This window comes from Dipodomys merriami, unplaced genomic scaffold (assembly GCF_024711535.1).
Source record: "Dipodomys merriami isolate MVZ:Mamm:240054 unplaced genomic scaffold, mDipMer1.0.p SCAF_19, whole genome shotgun sequence".
NCBI lineage: Eukaryota > Metazoa > Chordata > Mammalia > Rodentia > Heteromyidae > Dipodomys > Dipodomys merriami.
The window spans coordinates 4,371,174-4,391,867 of record NW_027203270.1 but is presented as its reverse complement, the minus strand read 5'-3'; the positions used below and the strand labels follow the sequence as shown (position 1 = coordinate 4,391,867).

The 20,694-nt window shown below is 40.2% G+C and overlaps 1 protein-coding gene across 7 annotated transcripts in view; it reads left to right on the top strand.

Annotated features, from left to right (window-relative positions):
* Trim37 (tripartite motif containing 37) overlaps positions 1-20,694 on the top strand; it is a 129,006-nt gene that overhangs the window by 72,196 nt on the left and 36,116 nt on the right. For 5 of the 7 annotated variants that reach the window (XM_070027041.1, XM_070027034.1, XM_070027036.1 and 2 more), the window contains 5 exons: positions 689-817; positions 1,690-1,879; positions 5,698-5,813; positions 13,432-13,542; positions 16,214-16,292. In XM_070027041.1, the coding sequence (XP_069883142.1) occupies positions 689-817; positions 1,690-1,879; positions 5,698-5,813; positions 13,432-13,542; positions 16,214-16,292 (625 nt within the window). Of the gene's footprint in view, positions 1-688; positions 818-1,689; positions 1,880-5,697; positions 5,814-13,431; positions 13,543-16,213; positions 17,361-18,080; positions 18,332-20,694 lie in introns of those variants that run through there. The other 2 variants (XM_070027035.1, XM_070027038.1) reach the window with 2 other exon arrangements.

Genomic DNA, 20,694 nt, shown 5'->3' with positions numbered 1-20,694 from the left:
CTAATTAATTCATTTTTAAGGCTACACCTTTTCTTGTCATTCCTACTTTAGCCATAAGTATTTTGATCCAGAGTATTATAATTGATTTATTTTGAATTCAGCAACCTTTTTTTTTCAATTAGTAAGATACAATTTCTAGTTATTTAGGAGGTTATATTAGTTGCATTGAGATTAGTGTGATTTCTGGGCACTGGTGGCACATGCCTGTAATCCTTGCTATTTAGGAGGCTAAGAACTCAGGATTGCAGTTCAAAGCCAGCCCAGGCTGGAAAGTCCATGATACTCCAATTAACCACTCAAAAACTAGAAGTGGCACTGTGGCTCAAAGAATGGTAGAGTGCTAGCTTTGAGCACAAAAGCTCAGGGACAGGCCCTACAGGACCAACAAAAAAAAGAGATTGGTATGATTTTTCTTTTCTTTTGAGGTGATAATTATTCTTTTAAGTTAGGCTTCGTCAAGTTAGGCTTCTCCCCAAGAACAGAAAAAAATGTATTTTTTTGTCATAAAAACCTTAAATAAAGCCAATTAGGACTACAGTGTGCCATGCTTTTATTGGACAGTGTAGACAGAAAAGCTTTGCTCAATTCATAGTAGATCATACCTTACCAATAAAACTTCCTCGCTGACTAGGAAGTGAAATTTATGCTCACTGATTATATTCAGAAGCATTCTTACATGTCTTTGCAGCCGCACATAAGAAGAATAATTCACCCAAGCCAGCTCGGTGCAGCATAGCAGGTAATCTATCACTTCGAAGAGCAGTGGACTCTGGGGAAAATAGTTGTTCAAAAGGAGACCGTCAGACCTTGTCTGAAGGTAAGTTTTGGAGTTCAGAACATGATTTCAGTAGAGAGATGTGTATAAATTAATATTATGATGTAGCTTTCATTCTTTAAAGGCACCAAAAATGCTTAAGTTATATTGAAGTCATTCTCTCAGCCTCCCAAGTGTTTTAATTATAAGGTGTCTATCACCACATTGGGCCACTTGAAATTTCTTGATCCTACACTAAAACAGACCCTTAGAAAACTGCAAACATCGGCCTGGGAAAGTGACTCAGTGGTAGAATGCTTGTCTTGTATGCATGAGGCCCTGTGTTTGATTCCTCAGTACCACATAAGCAGAAAAAGCTGGAAGTGGCACCGTGGCTCAAGTGGTAGAGCACTAGCTTTGAGTTGAAGAGCTGAGGGACAGTGTCTAGGCCCAGAGTTCAGGCCCCACAACCGACAAAAAAAAAAAAAAAACTGCAAACATGCCAGGTGCTGGTGGCTCACGCCTTTAATCCTTGTGACTCAGGAGCCTGAGATCTGAGGATCATGGTTCAAAGCCAGCCTGGGTGGGAAAGCCCATGAGACTCTTCTCTCCAGTAAACCAATATAAAACTAAAGTTGTCCTGTGGCTCAAGCGGTAGAGTGCTTACCTTGAGCTGAAGAGTACAGGGACAGTGCCCAAGTCAAGAGTTCAAGCCCCATGCCTGACCAAAAAAAAAAAAAAAAAAATACCTGCAAACATTTGACTGTCTATTCCAGACTCTGACTTTTAAATACTTGGTACAAAAGGACTGATATACATTTTAAATTGTGTTCTGAGTAGTTTTCAAATGCATATATATTAAGATTTTCTACACCAGCAGAACTTTCATGATTATTTAATGCTTATTTATTTCTGACTATCCCTCTTTTCTGAAGGCTCCACAGGCAGTTCTCAGTCTGGGAGCAGGCACAATTCTCCCCGAGCTTTGACACATGGCATTATTGGGGACATTCTGCCCAAAACTGAAGACCGTCAGTGTAAAGCTTTGGATTCAGATGCTGTTGTGGTTGCAGTTTTCAATGGCTTGCCAACTGTTGAGAAAAGAAGGAAAATGGTCACCTTGGGGTAAGTTAAGTTCTTTGTTGTTCTTTTGACTGTGCCATAATGAAAAAAATTAATTTTCTACTTAGTTTATTTTTTAAATAGGCACACATTGTATTGGCTTAAAAAGTAGCTTTCCAGCTGGACGCCTGTGGCTCATGCCTGTAATCCTAGATACTGAGGAGGCTGAGATCTAAGGATCATGGTTCAAAGCCAGCCTGGGCAGAAAAGTCCCTGAGACTCTTATCTCCAATTAACCACTAGAAAACTGGAAGTGGGGCTGTGGCTCAAGTGGTAGAGTGCTCAATTTGAGCTGAAGAGTACAGGGATAGTGCCCAAGCCCAGAGTTCAAGCCCCACAACTGACCCCCCACCCCCCCAAAAAAAAGTAGCTTTCCTTTCTGTTTTTCTTTGTTTTGTTTTCTCTCTTCCGTAATATGAAAGAAAATGTCCTTAGTTCAGAATTTTCTGAAAGGATATATAATAGTTGACAATCTCTATCCGAAGGAACATAATCATTTTGACCAAATCATATCCTTTTTTTTTTGGTCCGTCGTGGGGTTTGAACTATGGGCTTGGGCGCTGTCCTTGTGCTCTTCAGCTCTAGGCGAGTGCTCTACTGCTTGAGCCACAGCACCACTTCTGGTTTTCTGAGTGGTTCATTGGAGATAAGAGTTTCACAAACTTTCCTGCCCAGGCTGGCTTTGAACTGCGATCCTCAGATCTCAGCCTCCTGAGTAGCTAGGATTACAGGTGTGAGTCACCGGTGCCAGCACAAATCATATCTTTTAAATGAAGTTTAATTGACAAGGTTTATGTTAACATCTTATGGGACATAAATGGCTCAAGAATAGCTTGAAGGGGGCTAGGAAGGTGGCTCAGTGGTAGAGTGCTTACTTTGCATGCATGAGGCCCTGGGTTAGATTCCTTAGCACCACATAAGCAGAAAAAACTGGAAGTGATGCTGTGGCTCAAGTGGTAGAGCACTAGCCTTGAGCTGAAGAGCTGAGGGACAGCGTCCAGACCAGAGTTCAGGCCCTATGACTAGAGAGGAAAAAAAAGGGAATAGCTTGAAGTTTTTATTTTTAGTTTACATTTCAGTATTAGAAAGGAATTAAAATCACAGAAGAACATGTGGTGCATATCTATAATCCTAGCACCCAGCAGGCTGAGACAAGATGAGCACAAGTTCTAGGCCAGCCTTGGAGCAACTTAGCAAGATTCTATCCCAAAGTAAAATTTTAGGAAGGGACTGGAAATAGAGCCCAGTGGTGGAGGCTTACTTAGCATGTGTGAGGCCTTGTGTTCAATCCACTGCATTAAAAAGAAAAAAAAATCACTACAATTATCTTGTTTTCTCCAATACTTAGCCTGATGTTATTAAACATTCTTTTTAAGTTAAAGCTAGTCCTCCCTTCCCTCCCCCCCCCCCCTCCCTTACCCTTTCCTTCCCTTCCCTTCCTTCTGTCATTTCTGGGGCTTGAACTCAGAGCCTGGGGACAGGCTTAGCACTCTTACCACTTGAGCCACAATACCACTTCCAGCCTTTTCTATGTACGTGGTACTGAGGAATTGAACCCAGGACTTCATGCATGCTAGGCAAGCAGTATACCACATAGGCACATTCCCAGTCCCAAACTAGATTTCCTTATTTTTCTTTTTTCTTTCTGGTCCTAGGCTTGAACTCTGGACCTGGGCTTGTGCCTAAGCCTCTTTATGCTCAAGGCTAGCGCTCTACCATTTGAGCCACAGTACCACTTCTGGCTTTTTCTGAGTGGTTTATTGGAGATGAATCTCATGGACTTTCCTGCTTGGGCTGGCTTCAAACTGTGATTTTCAAATCTCAGCCTCGGTGTAAGCCACCAGTGCCCAGCTTTAGATTTTCACACACACCTCTCTCTCTCTCTCTCCCTTCCTTCCTTCCTTCCCTCCTTCCTTCCTTCCTTCCTTCCTTCCTTCCTTCCTTCCTTCCTTCCTTCCTTCCTTCCTTCCTTCCTTCCTTCCTTCCTTCCTTCCCTCCCTCCCTCCCTTTCCTTTCCTTTCTTTTATAGGAACATTTATATATATATATATATATATATATGTAAATATGTATGTCTTTAATTATGAAGACTAAGTCTATATGAATGTAGCTTTTTAAAAATTAGAATGGGGGCCGGGCACTGGTGGCTCACGCCTGTAATCCTAGCTACTCAGGAGGCTGAGATCTGAGGATTGCGGTTCAAAGCCAGCCCGGGCAGGAGAGACCGTGAGACTCCTATCTCCAATAAACCACCAGAAACCCACAAGTGGCGCTGTAGCTCAAGTGATAGAGTGCTCGCTTGAGCTGAAGAGCTGAGGGACAACACCCAGGCCCAGAGTTCAAGCCCCATGAACAACCAAAAAAAAAAAAAAAAATTAGAATGGGGCTGCGAAGGTGGCTTAGTGGTAGAGTGCTTGCCTTACATGCATGAGGCCCTGGGTTCAATTCCTCGGCACCACCTAAGCAGAAAAAGCCAGAAGTGGCGCTGTGGCTCAAGTGGTAGAGTGCTAGCCTTGAGCTGAAGAGCTGAGGGACAGCGCCCAGGCCCAGAATTCAGGTTTCATGACCGACAAAAACAAAAAAATAAATTAGAATGTAAAATCCTATACAAAAGTCTGTAAGCCTGTTTCATGGTGGTGCTGTCCAGATTGATTTCTATTTTTTTCTAACTGATTTAATGTAGGCAAAATGTATAAGTACTAATATTAAGTGGTTTGCAATGAAAGGGAAAAAATACGAAGTGAATATATCCATATCCTTTTCTTTCGTAAACCTCTGCTTGGTCTCCTACTTCCCTGCTCACACACACTTGGACTTGTACATCTCATTATTGCAATGGGTCCACCTGTATTCCTATTTAAATGATTTGTTTTTCCCTTCCCCTCCACAAATTATACCGACATCAAATACAGTGAAAGCAGGGGTTATACTGTGGGGGAGGGACATACAAAGCAACAAAGAAATAATCTTATAAATGTGTTAGAAACAATCGCATGAAAGAAAAAAAAACATTTGAATACATATCTTAGGGTTCACTTCCCTAACATCAACTTAACTGACCTTTTCTGCTTGACTCAGACATATACTAGTTATTGCAAATAAGGGAAACCATGGGACCTATTAGTGGTGGTTTTAGTCGTGGGGCTTGAACTCTGGCCCTGGACGCCCTCTCTTAGCTCTTCAGCTCAAGGTGAATGTTCTACCACTTGAGCCACAGCACCACTTCCCATTTTCTGGTGGTTGGAGATAAAGAGTCTCAGGGACTTTTCTGCCGGGGTTGACTTTGAACCACAATCCTCGTATCTCAGCTTCCTGTATAGCTAGGATTACAGGCGTGAGCCACTGGCACCCAGCTTTAATTGAAATTTTTATTAAAATATTTTTAGAGCCACATAAAATCCCACATCTTATACTATTCTCCCTAGTGCTAACATTTTGCAAGACATAGAAAATAAACTACATAACTTGTAGATAGGAATGGGAGGGGAAGATAGAGGAGAAAGAAGGGAAGGGATAACATTGTCAAGAAGCATTGTACTCATAACCTGACGTAGGGAATTATAACCCTTTATATAGCTAACTGATAATAATTTAAAACTATAGCACAGTACCACCTCCAGGAATTGGTACTGATTCAGTCTGCCAACTCAAAACCTTCCAAAGTGAATTTTCAGTGAAATTTGAAAAGTCAAATTGGAGTTGATGGAGTGGCTCAAATGTATACCCTACTTTGATTTGGCCTCAGTTTTGAGATAGGAAAAATACTGGTGATTGTGTTTCTTTCTGGACATAGGAAATATCAAGTTGTTTTCTCCTATCAGGTCTAATACTAAAGGTGGTCGTCTAGAAGGAATGCAGAGAACTGACTTGGAAAATAATTCTGAAACTGGGGAGTTACAACCTATACCTGAAGGAGCTTCAGCAGCCCCTGAGGAAGGTAAGGGAAAAAAAAGTTGTTATTGGCAGATAGCAGAAATACTAACTCTTGGTGACTATGGAAGGTATTGGTAGGTAGTGGTTGATTTTAGCAAAAAATGTCACTGAGATCTATCCAGCATGCTTGATTTTGATTATATTACTGGTTATAATTTATTAAGATATTAAGCACAACAAGGCAAAATGAATAACTTGCTACATAGAATGACAGGTCTTGCCAGGTATTGTGGAGCATGTCAGTAATCTCAGCTATTTGGAAGGTGGAGATGCAGGAGAATAAAGGTCCTAGGTCATCACAGATAAAAGCACAAGACTATCTGAAAAACAAACTAAAATCCATAAAGGATTAGCTGTGTATCTCAAGTGGTAGAGTACTTACTGAAGTATGAGGCTTTGAATTTAATCTTTTTTTTTTTTTTTTTGTCCATTGTGGGGCTTGAACTCAATCAGCACTCTACCACTTGAGCCACAGCACCACTTCCAGCTTTTTCTGTTTATGTGGTGCTGAGGAATCGAACCAGGGCCTCATGCATGCAAGGCAAGCACTTTACCACTGAGCCACCTTCCCAGCCCCTTGAGTTTAATCTTCAGTATGCCACCCCCCCTTTCAAAAAAAAAGTCCTATATATTCCATTCCCCAAAAAGACATTTAAGCTAGATGCTGATGCATTGTGCCTGTAAACCTTGCTAGTCAGGTGGCTGAGGTCAGAGGATCATGTTTCAAAGTCAGCCTAGTCAGAAAATTACGTGAGATTTTTTTTCACAGTTTAAGTTTTTTATTGTGAAAATACTGTACAGAGGGTTTACAGTTACACGAGCAAGGTAATGAGTACATTTCTTATCCGGCATTGTTGCCTCCTCCTTTGTTTTTCCCCTACCATCCCTTCCCTACCACCTCCTCAGCTATTGTAGTATGAGATTCTTATCTCCAAGTAACCAGCAACAATCTGGAAGTGGAGGTATAGGTTAAGTGAAGAGCACCAGCCTTGAGTGGAAAAAAAACAAGCAAGAAGAAGCTTGAGGCCCTCAGTTCAAGATCCTGAATTCAAGCCCCAAAACTGGCTCAAAAGGGGGAGGAAGGTGGCATTTACAGGGAGAAAAAGGCTGCTGATTATTCATCTGATCAGTCAGTACATATAATAAGCCATGTACATTGAATTTTTACTAGATATGCAAAGATGAACTAAATGTGTTCACAGTCTTACAGAAAAGCTGTGTCTCTCTATTCTCTCCCTCCCTTTAAAGCTAATAAGAGTCTTTGTTGTTTGAAGTCAGTCTTGATTAATGTCTAGAAATTGCTTTGCTCTTCATATAGACACATTCCAAGCTTTAACCATTTAGAAAATTCCTTACACTGACCAACTTCAACTGCCAAATTTTTCTGTTAGACTTTACCATACTTCTCTATATATTTTTCCAAGTTCACTATTCTTCTGAAAGCATAGAAGACATTTTTTTGTTTGGGGTGACAGGTGCTTGAAACAAGCCATTGCTATGTCCTTTGAATATTAGCATTAAATAATGCCAACTTTCTTAACGATATTTGGCATTGAAAATGTTTTTCATTTCTCAGTGGAACTGTGCTGCCTTCTACCTCGGTACTCATCTGAATTTCAGTGATGGATGAATTGTAGCTGATGTATATATTCAGGTGCCATCATCTGCCTCTAGATAGCCTATGAGAGGGTATGTAGGTAGTGGCCATTTTAGGGTTCTCAAGTAAAGAACACTAAACGTGTTTGTCTTCTCACTTATGAGTAGGCATTAGTTCAATGGGGTAGATTAAGTGAAAAGTATTTTCAATATTTTGATTATTTTCTACTTTGTTGATGACTAATGATCTTTATAGAAAAAATGTGGATATTAGCTATTTCATGTGTTTATACATTTAATAAATTACTTCTTTTTTGGGGGGGGGGGGGCGGTTGTGGGGCCTGAACTCTGGGCCTGGGTGCTGTCCCTCAGCTCTTCAGCTCAAGGCTAGTGCTCTACCACTTGAACCACAGCGCCACTTCCGGCTTTTTTCTTTTTGCTTATGTGGTGCTGAGGAATCAAACCTAGGGCCTCAGGCATGCAAGGCAAGCGCTCTACCACTGAGCCACCTTCCCAGCCCTATAATTACTTCTTACAGCATGTATTGAAATTATAAGCTCATCTTTTTCATGAATCACTTAGGAAATTTTTTAATTTGCCTATTGGATTTGGTGCTTGTGATGAAGTAATTCCAGAATATCCTACTGCCTAAGATTACTGTGGCACAATCTCTATTTTGAACTTTATAATACTGTAAGGAGGCTATTCTCTACTTTGTAAAATGCTTAGCAGCATCTTTAGCTTTTTTTTTTTGGTCCGGTTGTGGGTCCTGAACTCTGGGCCTGGGCGCTGTCCCTCAGCTCTTCAGCTCAAGGCTAGCGCTCTACCACTTGAGCCACAGTGCCACTTCCGGCTTTTTTCTTTTTTTTTTTGCTTATATGGTGCTGAGGAATCGAACCCAGGGCCTCAGGTATGCAAGTCAAGCGCTCTACCACTGAGCCATCTTCCCAGGCCCAGCGTCTTTAGCTTTTAACCACCAAGTAAGTTCTAGTAGTACTTACCTGCGAGTTACAACAACCTAGAGTACCTCCTGAAATGACCCAATGTTCTCTGGCAGGCAAAATCACTTCCAGTTTAGGACTGGTGGTTGAACTGAATAACCTAACACGAGGGGTGATACTCTTAGAAAATCATTTACCATACTGGGCTGCCTTACTAAAAAGAAAAGCTGAAGCTGTCAAGTATGTTTAGATATGTGTAGTGGAAGTGAAGAGGGCAGAGAGAACAATTGAGAACCACTGGTTACTGTCAGAAAAACTTGTTAATAGCCATTTATAATAAAGGATGATGTGTGTTCTGATAGTGTATATAAGAAGCATGAAGAAGTATATAATAAGTAATAAATATTTTCTAAATTGTCACCATTTTTCTGAGACTACTAAAGACTTTACCAGTAGTATCTTAAATTGTTCTCAGAACTGCTCTACATGGCTTCTTGAGCAGTTAGGATTACAGGCATCAGCCACTGGCACCTGGGCCTGACTCATTTTTTTTTATTAATATATGTTATTGCACAAGAGGATTTCATTGTATTATACCCTTATATGTATGCGATGTACCCTGATCAAATTCATCCCCCCATCACTCCTCATCCTCATTCCCCAGTTAAGATTATTTCAAGAGATTACTTGCATACATACGTATACATACACAAAGTACTTCAACCATATTTGTCCTCTCCATTGACTCTCCCCTCACTGACACCTTACGACTCCACAGAAACTGTCATTGATTTCCCCTTCCTCCCTCTCCCCCTCTCTCTCACTCCCTCCCTTCCTCCCTTCCTTCTTTCCTTCCTTCTTCCTTCTTTCCTTCTTTTTTTGGGGGGGACTTAAGCTCAGGGCCTCAAACTCTCCCTAGGCCTTTTCACTCTAGCCTGGCACTCTACTATTTGAGCTACACCTTCACTTCCAGCTTTTTTGCTGGTTTAGTGGAAATAGAAGTTTTTGAATTTGACTGCCCAGAATGGCTTCAGACTGCAGTTCTCAGATTTCAGCCTTCTGAGAGGCTAGGATTATAAGAATGAGCCACTAGTGCTCAGCTTGATTTTGTTTTTTAAGTATACATTAATTGTAAAAATGGGTTTCACTGTGATACTTCACTCATGTATTTCAGTACTCATTGAGTGGTATTTTCATGCAGTAATTCTTGTTAACATTTCTAGGAAATGTATATTTTCCTTCCTTCTTTCCTTCCTTCCTTCCTTCCTTCCTTCCTTCCTTCCTTCCTTCCTTCCTTCTTTCTTTCTTTCTTTCTTTCTTTCTTTCTTTCTTTCTTTCTTTCTTTCTTTCTTTCTTTCTTTCTTTCTTTCTTACTTTCCTTCCTTCTTTCCTTTTTTCCTTCTTTCCTTCCTTCCTGTTTTTTGTGGGGCCTGAACTCTGGGCCTGGGAGCTACCCCTCAGCTCTTCAGCTCAAGGCTAGCACTCTACCACTTGAGCCACAGCGCCACTTCCAGCTTTTTTCTTTTTGCTTATGTGGTGCTGAGGAATCGAACCCAGGGCCTCATGCATGCAAGGCAAGCATTCTACCACTGAGCCATCTTCCCAGCCCAATGTATAATTTCTTGAATCCTGAGAAATGTTTATCAAAAAAAGTTTTAAATGGAAAATTACTCTTAGAATTAATTTTAACAACAAAACAATACTGGTTTGAAGGAATCCAATTAGAGCAAATCAAAAGTTAAAGCTGGGGGCTGGGAAGGTGGCTCAGTGGTAGAGCACTTGCCTTGCATGCATGAGGCCCTGGGTTTGATTCCTCAGCACCACATAAGCAAAAATAAAAAAGCCGGAAGTGGCACTGTGGCTCAAGTGGTAGAGCGCTAGCCTTGAGCTGAAGACCTGAGGGACAGCGCCCAGGCCCAGAGTTCAGGCCCCATGACCGGACCAAAAAAAAAAAAAGTTAAAGCTGGGGGCTGGGAATGTGGCTCATTGGTGCTTGCCTAGCATGCATAAAGCCCTAGATTCAATTCCGCAATACCAGATAAACAGGAAAGGCCAGAAGTGGTGCTGTGGCTCAAGTGGTAGAGCACTAGCCTTGAAGACAGCTTCAGGGACAGTGCCCAGCCCCTGAGTTCAAGCTCTAGGACCAGCAAAAAAGAAAAAAAAGTTAAAGCTGGTACCTGGGGTCAAAGGTGCAGGAGCACTGTGAAGAGTAGCTGAGAGCTTACAATATGTACAATAAGCTGGGTAGGGCGCTACATGTGCCATTTGCTGAGTTTTTCTTTTTAGTACCAGTTCCACAAAGGGCCACAAGGTGGAGGTAACGCTGCACAGAAGTAGCTGAGGCTTTTTTTATTTTTTTTTAATAACTGACAAGTGTCACTCTTCTTTTTTTTTTTTTTTTTTTTTTTTTTGATCAGTTGTAGGGTTTGAACTCTGGGTGGGCCTAGACTCTGTCAAGGTGAGTACTCCACCACTTGAGTCACAGCACTTTGGTTTTCTGGTAGTTTATTGGGAGATAAGAGTCTCATGGACTTTCCTGCCTAGGTTGGCTTTGAACCACAATCCTCAGATCTCAGCCTCCTGAGTAGCTATGATTACAGGCATGAGCCACCAGCGCCTACAGAAATATCTATATATGGGGCTGGGAGGGTGGCTCAGTGGTAGAGTGCTTGCCTTGCATGCATGAGGCCCTAGGTTCAATTCCTCAGCACCACATAAGCAAAAAGAAAAAAGCTGGAAGTGGCGCTGTGGTTCAAGTGGTAGAGCACTAGCCTTGAGCTGAAGAGCTGAGGTACAGCACCCAGGCCCAGAGTTCAGGCCCCATGACCGGACCCCCCCAAAAAAAAAGAAAAAGAAAAGAAATATCCATATATCAAGTTTTTGTCTTCTGTGTTTAAGGAAGAAATACTACTTAAATTTGTCTTCAAAACAAGAATTTACAATGAAGAATTTGCCAGTGAAGCCATATGAAACTATAGTTTTTGTTGTTGGTGGTGTACTTTTGCTGGTACTGGGGCTTGGACTCTGGGTCTGGGTGCTCCCTGAGCTTCTTTTGCTCAAGGCTAGCATTCTACCACTTGAGAATACAGTTCCACTTCCAGCTTTTTTGAGTAGTTTATTGGAGATAAGAATGTCATAGACTTTCCTGCCCATGCTGCCTTCAAACTTTGATCTCAGGTCTCAGCTTCCAGGGTAGCTAGGATTACACGTGTGAGTCACCGGTGCCCAGCTGAAACTACAATTTTTCAAGTTACATATTATTTTTTTTGTGTGAGGAATTGGGAGGTTGAATGCCTCTCCACCAACATTTTTCTTTGATTATTTTTTAAATAGATCCTTGCTTTATATCCAGACAATCCTCTATATTTGTACCATATCTGGGACAAGTGCATGCCACATAATTCCTCATATAACCATTTACTGCCATAAATTTCCTTTAATATACTATGGGCACATTTTTCAGGTTTGTTGTTTTTGTTATTGTTTGTGGGGCTTGAACTCTGGGCTTGGACACTGTCCCTGAGCTCCAACTTAAGGCTAGTACTCTACTACTTGAGCCACAGTGACTTCTGGTTTTCTGGTGTTTAATTGGAGATAAGAGTCTCATGGATTTTCCTGCCCGGGGTGGCTTTGAACCATGATCTTCAGATCTCAGCCTCCTGAGTAGCTAGGATTACAAGTATGAGCCACCGGCACCTGGATGCATTCCTTAATTTTTGATGTTAGTTTTCAGTGAATTCAGAGTTTTTATCACCAATTTTGTAAGTTTCTCAGACATTTTCTTAGTACCTTGTCTCCTTTGTTAATTTTTCTGTCCCTTGGCATTTTGAGATGAGTAGTAGCATTTCCTTTTATCTCCTATTTCTTTAAAATCTTTTTAAAAAATAATTTTGAGGTCTGGGAAGGTGGCTCAATGGTAGAGTGTTTGCCTTGCATGCATGAAGCCCTGGGTTCAATTCCTCAGCACCACATAAGCAGATAAAGCTGCAAGTGGTGCTGTGGCTCAAGTGGTAGAGCACTAACTTTGAGCTGAAGAGCTGGCCCATAGTCTAGGCTCCACAACCGACAAAAATAATAATAATAATTATTATTATTATTATTTTGATAACCTTCGTTTTTTTATTCGCATCTACAAGTTCATTTTAAATTTTGCCTAAACTATCTTAATATCTTAATTTTAGTGTCTGTATTTCTACAAAATCTATTTCTCTGCAATCTGTCCTTTTTCAAATGAAATAGTCATATGTCTTATAGGTTCTTCAGTTTAATGAAAACTCCCTTGTTGTTCTTTGTTTTTTCTGTTTCTTTTATCTGTGGTTACTTTTCTTGTTTACAGTGAGTACTCCTTTTTTGAGGCTTACCCCATTAGAACTCTTGTGATCTATACTGTGTAAGCTTCTATAACTAAAAGTTTTTACTTGTGTCAATCATGTGAGCTTTTAATATTGGCTTGAAAGTTGTTAGATTATTCCAGAATCTCAGCATGTGATTTTATGAGATTGTGGGTTTGTTTGAATTTGCCAGTTTGATAACACTTCAAGATTTGACATTACCAGTACACTATTCCTGTTTGTTTTTCATAAGCAGTCTATGTCAGGCATTTAGCATTTAGTGGTATTCAGAGAGATTTTCTATCTGTGTTTTTCCCAACACAAAGCAAGTGCCTCATTTCTAAAATGGTAGGGATACCAACAAAACTGACAGACACACACAAACTAGAGGCCCAAATAGGTCAGAAACCAACTTATCTCTGGAATTTTCTCTGAACATATACTATATCTTTTTACATAATTTATTTATGTCTTGGGCTAGAAACTGGTATTTTTGCTGGAAAAATATTCTTAGTCTAATGAAATTAAAAGTAGTTTTGGAACTATAGTACTCAATTTTAAGAACAAAAAGTAAAAGCACTGTTCAAAAAAAAAACTGAAAAGAATTCAGATGTGTGGTGTTATTTTCCTTCTGTTTAGTCTGTTAACTGTTGGCTCTCAGAGTAGAATTGTGTTAAGAATCTGAGGTCAGTAGAAGCAGAGCTGCTGCTTCTTTCAAGGTAGTTTCTCATGAGAAAATGTTTCCTCCTTCCAGGAATCAGTAGCGACAGTGATATTGAATGTGACACTGAGAATGAGGAGCAAGAGGAACACCCCAACATGGCTGGGTTTAATGACCCTTTCATGGCACAGCCCCCGGATGAAGGTGCAGCACGTGGTGTCCTTTTAGAGCTTAACAAAACCATCGCTGCCATCACCTTTTCCTCTTCTTCTGCTGCTTCTGCTTGCCTGCTCTGCTGCTTTTCCTTCTTCTTTTGTTTTAAATTACTGTCATTTGTGACACATCATTCTTTGGTTAACCATATGGTGAGTATTGAGGAAAATGAGTAGCTACTACTTGGCTTGCATGGTGAGATACTTTATGATTCCTGCTTCCTGGGTACAGTGAAGTGCCCCAACCTGCTTTTTTTTTTTTTTTTTTAATAGCCTGTGGCCTGACAACAGCTTTAAATTGTAATGAACTAGTAAAACCAAAGGATCAGAGAACTTTGATTGGAGACCGTTTGTGGCTTCAACAGTAACTGTATAACCTGTTACCAAAAACAGCTCCTGGCTATGGGGAAATTTGACTTTTTCCTCTTCTATAACATCCTAGGCTTGAACTCAGGGACTGAGCGCTATCCCTATGCCTCTTCATGCTCAATGCTAGTGCATCACTACTTGAGCTACAGCTCCCATTCCAGCTTTTTCTGAGTAGTTTATTGGAGATAACAGTCTGGCAGACTTTTCTGCTAGGGTTGACTTCAAACTGATCCTCAGATCTCAGCCTCTTGAGTAGCTAGGATTATAAGTGTGAACTACTGTTTCTTGACTCTGTAATTTTTTTAAACTAGTTTTTTCTGTCTTATTAGAAATGTATACATATTATGAAATCATTTTTATTTTCCTTTCCCTAAAATAAATCATAAAAAAATTCACCACAGAAACCTGTTAATACTTTATTTTGTTTTTATTAACATTCCTTTTACCTAAATGAAGTTGCTGGGTTTTGTGGGGTTTTTTTTTTTTGCCAGTCCTGGGGGTTGAACTCAAGGTCTGGGTACTATCTTTGAGCTTTTGCTCAAGGCTAGCACTCTACCACTTGAGCCACAGTGTCACTTCCATCTTTTTCTGTTTATGTGATACTGTAGAATTGAACCCAGGGCTTCATGAATGCTAGGCAAGCACTTTACCACTGAGCCACATTCCCAGCCCCTGTTTCTTTTTTTTAATTTTGCTTTTGATTTATTTATTTATTTGTTTATTTATTTATTTATTTTGGGTCAGTCCTGGGGCTTGAACTTGGCCTGGGCACTGTCCCTGAGCTCTTCAGCTCAAGGCTAGTGCTCTACCACTTGAGCCACAGTGCCACTTTCGGGTTTCTGGTGGTTAATTGGAGATGAGAGTCTCATGAACGTTCCTGCCCAGGCTGGTTTTGAACCGTGATCCTCAGATCTCAGCCTCCTGAGTAGCTAGGTTTACAGGCATGAGCCACTGGCGCCCCGTTTATAAAAATTTTTATGGCAAGCTAGTGGTCTGTCATATGAACATATCATAACTATATCACTGAGATGTGGATTTCTTTGTTTTTTTTGTGACAACCCTTGGGGTTGAACTCTGGGCCTGGGTGCTGTCCCTAAGCTTTTTTTTTTTTTTTTGGTCCGGTCATGGGGCCTGAACTCTGGGCCTGGGCGCTGTCCCTCAGCTCTTCAGCTCAAGGCTAGCACTCTACCACATGAGCAACAGCGCCACTTCCGGCTTTTTTCTTTTTGCTTATGTGGTGCTGAGGAATCGAACCCAGGGCTTCATGCATGCAAGGCAAGCGCTCCACCACTGAGCCACCTTCCCAGCCCCCCTAAGCTTTTTTGTTCAAGCCAAGCACAGAGTCACAGCTCTACTCCTGGCTTTTTGATGACTAATCGTAAATAAGGGTCTCATGGCCCTTCCTCTCCAGGCTGGCTTCAAGCTGTGATCCTCATATCTTAGCTTCCTGAGATACGATTCTCTTTTTTTTTTCCTTATTTATTTTTTATTTATTTATTTATTTTCGGTTGTGGGGCCTGGGTGTTGTCCCTCAACTCTTTAGCTCAAGGCTCTACCACTTGAGCCACAGCACCATTTCTGGCTTTTTCTGCTTATGTGGTGCTGAGGAATTGAATGTAGGCCTCATGCATGCAATGCAAGCACTCTACCACTGAACCTCCTTCCCAGCCCCTGAGATGTGAATATCTAAAGTACCTTTCATGAAACAATGAAAAGGTGTAATATAATTTTAGTGAAACATTTGAAGTAATACAGGGTCCTTAGTAATATATCTGAATATTTCTGCAAAATTTCCTGGAATGACCGCATTGGCAGGTTTATGCTAGTTGTTAACTTGGTCTTTTACATATTTCCAGTACTCTAGTTTGTTTTTCCATTCAGAGGCAAGTATTTGGTGATTTGTAAGTATGAAGGCATCATTAGTATTCTCTCTGCTTCTACAAGGGCCAGTTACTCTGTGTACTGGTAGGCATTGTGATGTGTACCCAGACAGTGATGTTGGCTTTGAGATCTGTGGTATGCTTGCAGAATCTGAGTCTTGAGACTTTATCATAGTTGTTACATCTTTCCTTCTGCTGCCTCACCATGGCCGCCAGAGGACAGAGTATGACAGTACCTCCCATCTTCCCACTGTAGGGCCTGCTGTACATTGTGTGTTCTCTCCTGTCCTGTTTCTCTGTGTTCACATCTGATGCAGATCACACATTTCTGAAGATAGATTTGTTCAAAGACTTGGGAAAGAAAATTCACCTTTTAATATTTTGAAATTTTTTATCTTTAATTTTTTCCCTTAGACACGCATTCCAGTTTTCCTGAGGGTGAACAAATAGACCCTGAAACTCTCCACTTCAGCACTGATGAAAACAGTGGAAGGTAATTGCAGATCAAGAGAACCGAGTTACAAGCTTCTTTGATCGTGAACTTTGTGTAGTTGGTGCTCAGTGTCATCATCAGACAGATATCAGATATAATATCAGTTTTTCATCTCTACCTAAAATAGTAATTCAGAAACTTAGAAACAAGCACAGTTATATATGACAGCAGAAAATTGGGGAAAATTAATCAGATGAGAAGAATTTTATTATCAAATAGCACTATTATCCTTAATTAATTTAGTACAGTAATAAAAGGCAGTCTTTGTCCTGTAACAGGCCAAATAAGTGCCAGCAAATGTAGAAACATGCATGCTCCCTGTCACTTGTCTTTGGTGCTCTTCGCTCTTTGGCTAGATACTAAGGTATAAGTGATCAATTTTCTGTTTTGGTTGTTAATCAGTGTATAGCTAGTGAACAGAAAGATTACTTAAGAGTAGATTCTGTCCTTTAGACACTTGATATGAATAATTGAGGCACTATAGACTTAATCTCCAGTTACATTTGGATTAATTTAATGGGAGTTGTTTTATTCCTGGTCATGTGGACATATTTCAGAACATTTTAAAGGGTTTTCATTTTTTCTTTATCTTACCATCCAACTATAATGCAACAAATACTTTTAACATTCTTAATTTCAGTGTCAGTACATTTAAAGATTCATGCATATTACACAAATATGCAAGTATAACTATGTATAAGGGTTTCACAAATATGCAAGTGTACTATATACAAGAGTTTCTTTCATACTCATAATGAATCCCAAACTTAAAATAATTGCCAAACTTTGCTGTTGTGCTCCTGCATTTGTGTTTGAGCTGCTATGTATTTGTGAAAATTATAGTAAACATTGGCCAAGAGACTATTGAAAAAGCATGAATAAACTGTACATGGGAGAGACATCTCACTGGCTTATATTTTGCCTAATATTGTTCACTTTTCCATGTCTAAAATCATCTTGAATGCTGTGACTTATAGTTTACTTTTTTCAAATTAGTTTGCACTTTTTGTTAATAAAATTAACTTGAGAAAATGTGCCTCTGCTATTTATTAAAAGGTGGGAGCAGAACCCCATTTTTGTTTTCTCTTATAGCTGGTCTGCAGTGTAGACAAGATCATATTGTGAAGAAGAGTGATGACAATTTCTATTCTAGTTGTTCTATAATTATAACCTTAAAGGACCTAAAAGATTTCTTCATATGTTTAGTAACAGTGTCTTTGAAAAATGATTCTTTACCCCAGTTCCTTGTTATCTTACATACCATATCTGTGTGCATTTTTGTTTTTTGTTTTTTGTTTTTTTAAGATAACTGGGTGTTGTGAACTCAGGGCCTTGCATATGTCAGGCAGGTGCTGTCTTTGAGCCATTGCCCCAGCAGTACCCAGCATCTCAGTGATGCCAGGGACACTAGTGCTTTCTTCTCCTTGATGTATCTGCCTTCATGGGTATACTAGGGTTTAAAAAGCAGTGAGGGAGGGCCGGGCCATAGGATAAAAATCTCTTGACCTCCTTTGTGGCCCATCTTCTTGAATGTACTCATAGGCCTTCTCCCCCCCATCCCCTTTTTTTAAACTTTTCCTTTTGCTGAAGAGCAAGATTTCCACTAGTCATTTTGTTACCTCACTTCACTATGTTTCTTGGTTTTGTTTTTGTTTTAATCTCAAATTTCTGAGAACACCTCCTGCATAATGGTTTTCTCTTAGGTCTAAAGTTGTAGTAATGCTTATATTGTGCATAAGCATACTGTTTCTGGACATCGGTAATCACTTGGTTTATTAAATCTTATAGGATGGATGATGGAATATTTTCTCCGTTTGACAGAAGAATCCGAAGTTTGGGAAGGAGGATTGGGTGATAAAGATTTGAAATAGTACCTTTAACAGTTCATCATACTTGAATCACAACCAGTGTTCTAATATCTAGTTATCTAAAACTTAATAGATAGTCCTTTTTTTTTTTTTTCCTTTTCTGTATGTGGGGGCACAGTACCAGTGTTGGAACTCAGGGCCTCATGCTCTCATTGGATTTCTTGCTCATGGCTACCACTTGAGCTATGCCTCCAGTCCGGCATTTTGCTGGTTACTTGGAGGTAGAGTTCACTGGAAATTACTACCCAGGCTGATTTTGGACCTCAGTCATCCAGATTTCAACCTCCTAAGTAGCTAAAATTATAGGCACCAACTAAATTGTTCTGTTTCTTACTATTTTGAGATAAGTAGATATTTATTAGAGTTGGAAAATTTTTGAGTCCCTGTACATTTTTTGTCTTCTCTTTAATACTTTACATATAGAGGTTAGTCTTGGCTATAGTATTGTTAGTAACTATAGCATGTCTTTAGATTTTATTGATTATTATACTAATGTCCTTATTCTGCTCTAAATTACACGATCTCGATAGTCCAGTTCATTATCATGTTTCTCTTAGTGTCCTCTAGGCTATGAGAGTTTCTAAGTTTTCCTTTTCTTTAATAACCTTGTTCTTCCCCCACCCCCACCACCCCAATCTCAAATCTCAATCTTACACAAAGTTAGGCTTACAGGCATGTGCCCTCCAATGCTTTTTTCTTTTTTAATTGCTATGCTTTGTCAGAGGTAGTGTGCCCTCCTTAATACATCATGACATGGGGTATGTGAATGATGTTGAAACCTACTGTTGGTGAAATATTAATCAGATTGCTTCATTGAGGAGTGGTCTGCCAGAGTTCCCAAATATAAATTTATTGATTTTCCCTTTATAACTATGAAAGATTTGAGACAGATTCTTTGAGACTACATGTACCCTGTTTCTTCTGAGGTCTAATTTTAGCACTTCTTACTGGATCTTGCCATTATTTTCTTTTTATAAGAGGGATCATTGCAACATTTCCATGTGTATAAACAGTGTGTCTTGATCAGTTTCATTTGTCGTTCTCCTCATATCCTTCTCCCCCTTTTAAAACAAGTTTATGAAGTTTCATTGTTCTGTTTTCATTTGTACAAATAAACTTACATCAATGATATTCTTCCTCTGTGTTCCCCTTCTTCCCTTCTGGTAGTGTGCCCACCTCCAGGCCTATTTTAATTCCATGTCATTCATTTTTTTTCTTTTTCTTTTTAGTGTGTATTATGGTACCAAAAGGTTTTACTGTAGTATTGCAGGTGTGCATATGTTATGATGTTTTGCTCAGAAACCCACTATTGCTATGGTATTCTTTTTTTTTGGGGGGGGGGGGGTCCGGTCATGGGGACTGAACTCTGGGCCTGGCACTGTCCCTCAGCTCTTCAGCTCAAGGCTAGCGCTCTACCACTTGAGCCACTGCGCCATTTCCGGCTTTTTTTCTTTTTGTGTATGTGGTGCTGAGGAATTGAACCCAGGGCCTCAGGCATGTAAGGCAAGCACTCTACCACTGAGCCACCTTCCCAGCCCATTGCTATGGTATTCTGAGGGAAGGTTTCTAATTTCCTATTTTCTTCTCTCTCTTGTTCCTTTTACTCTTTTTTTTTTTTTTTTTTTTTTTTGTGCTTGAACTCTCTTGCCTTGCTCAAGGGAAGTACTGTACCTTTTGGACCACAGTGCCACTTCCAGTTTTCTGGTGGTTTATTGGAGATAATAGTTTCACAGACTTTCCTACCCAGGTTGGCTTTGAACCATGATCCTCAGATCTCAGCCTCCTGAATAGCATTATAGGCATGAGCCACCAATGCCGGACTCCTCTCTTACTCTTATTAGGAAATGGACAAAAATTGGAGAGACTGGGATTGTGGCTTAGTGATAGAGTGCTTGCTTAGCATGCATGAAGCCCTGGATTTGATTCCTCAGTACCACATAAACAGAAAAAGCTGGAAGTGGCGCTGTGGCTCAAGTGGTAGAGCACTTGCCTCGAGCACAGAGAAGCTCAAGGACAGTGCCCAGGCCCTGAGTTCAAGCCCCAGGACCAGAAAAAAAAAATTTTTAGAGTGTTAGTATGCTTGTTACTAGAATGTGCTGCTTCCAAGCCTGCTTAGTAGCTAGAACAGGAAATACATGCATGCTTACTATAATACACTTGTAGATGTTTCCGCATATATGTAAAATTTTAAAAAAAATTTGAATTTGTGTTGATAATTATAATACCCATCAGACCCACAGGGCTCATTCTAGCCTTCCTTCTATTTACAGGTGCACATTGTGGCTCTCATTAGCTACAGTGTGTTTGTTTACTCTTTCAACCATAATACACAAATCAAGAAGCTTCAGAACCCTCACTGTGCCTCCCCCGCCCCCCCCCCAAAAAAAGTTTATTATTTATAATATACTGCTTTTGCCTTTTTTTTTCTTACTAGTCCTGAGGCTTGAACTCAGGGTCTAGGCACAGTCCCTAAGCTTCTTTTGCTCAAGGCTAGTACCACTTGAGCCACAGCGCCACTTCCAGCTTTTTCTGTT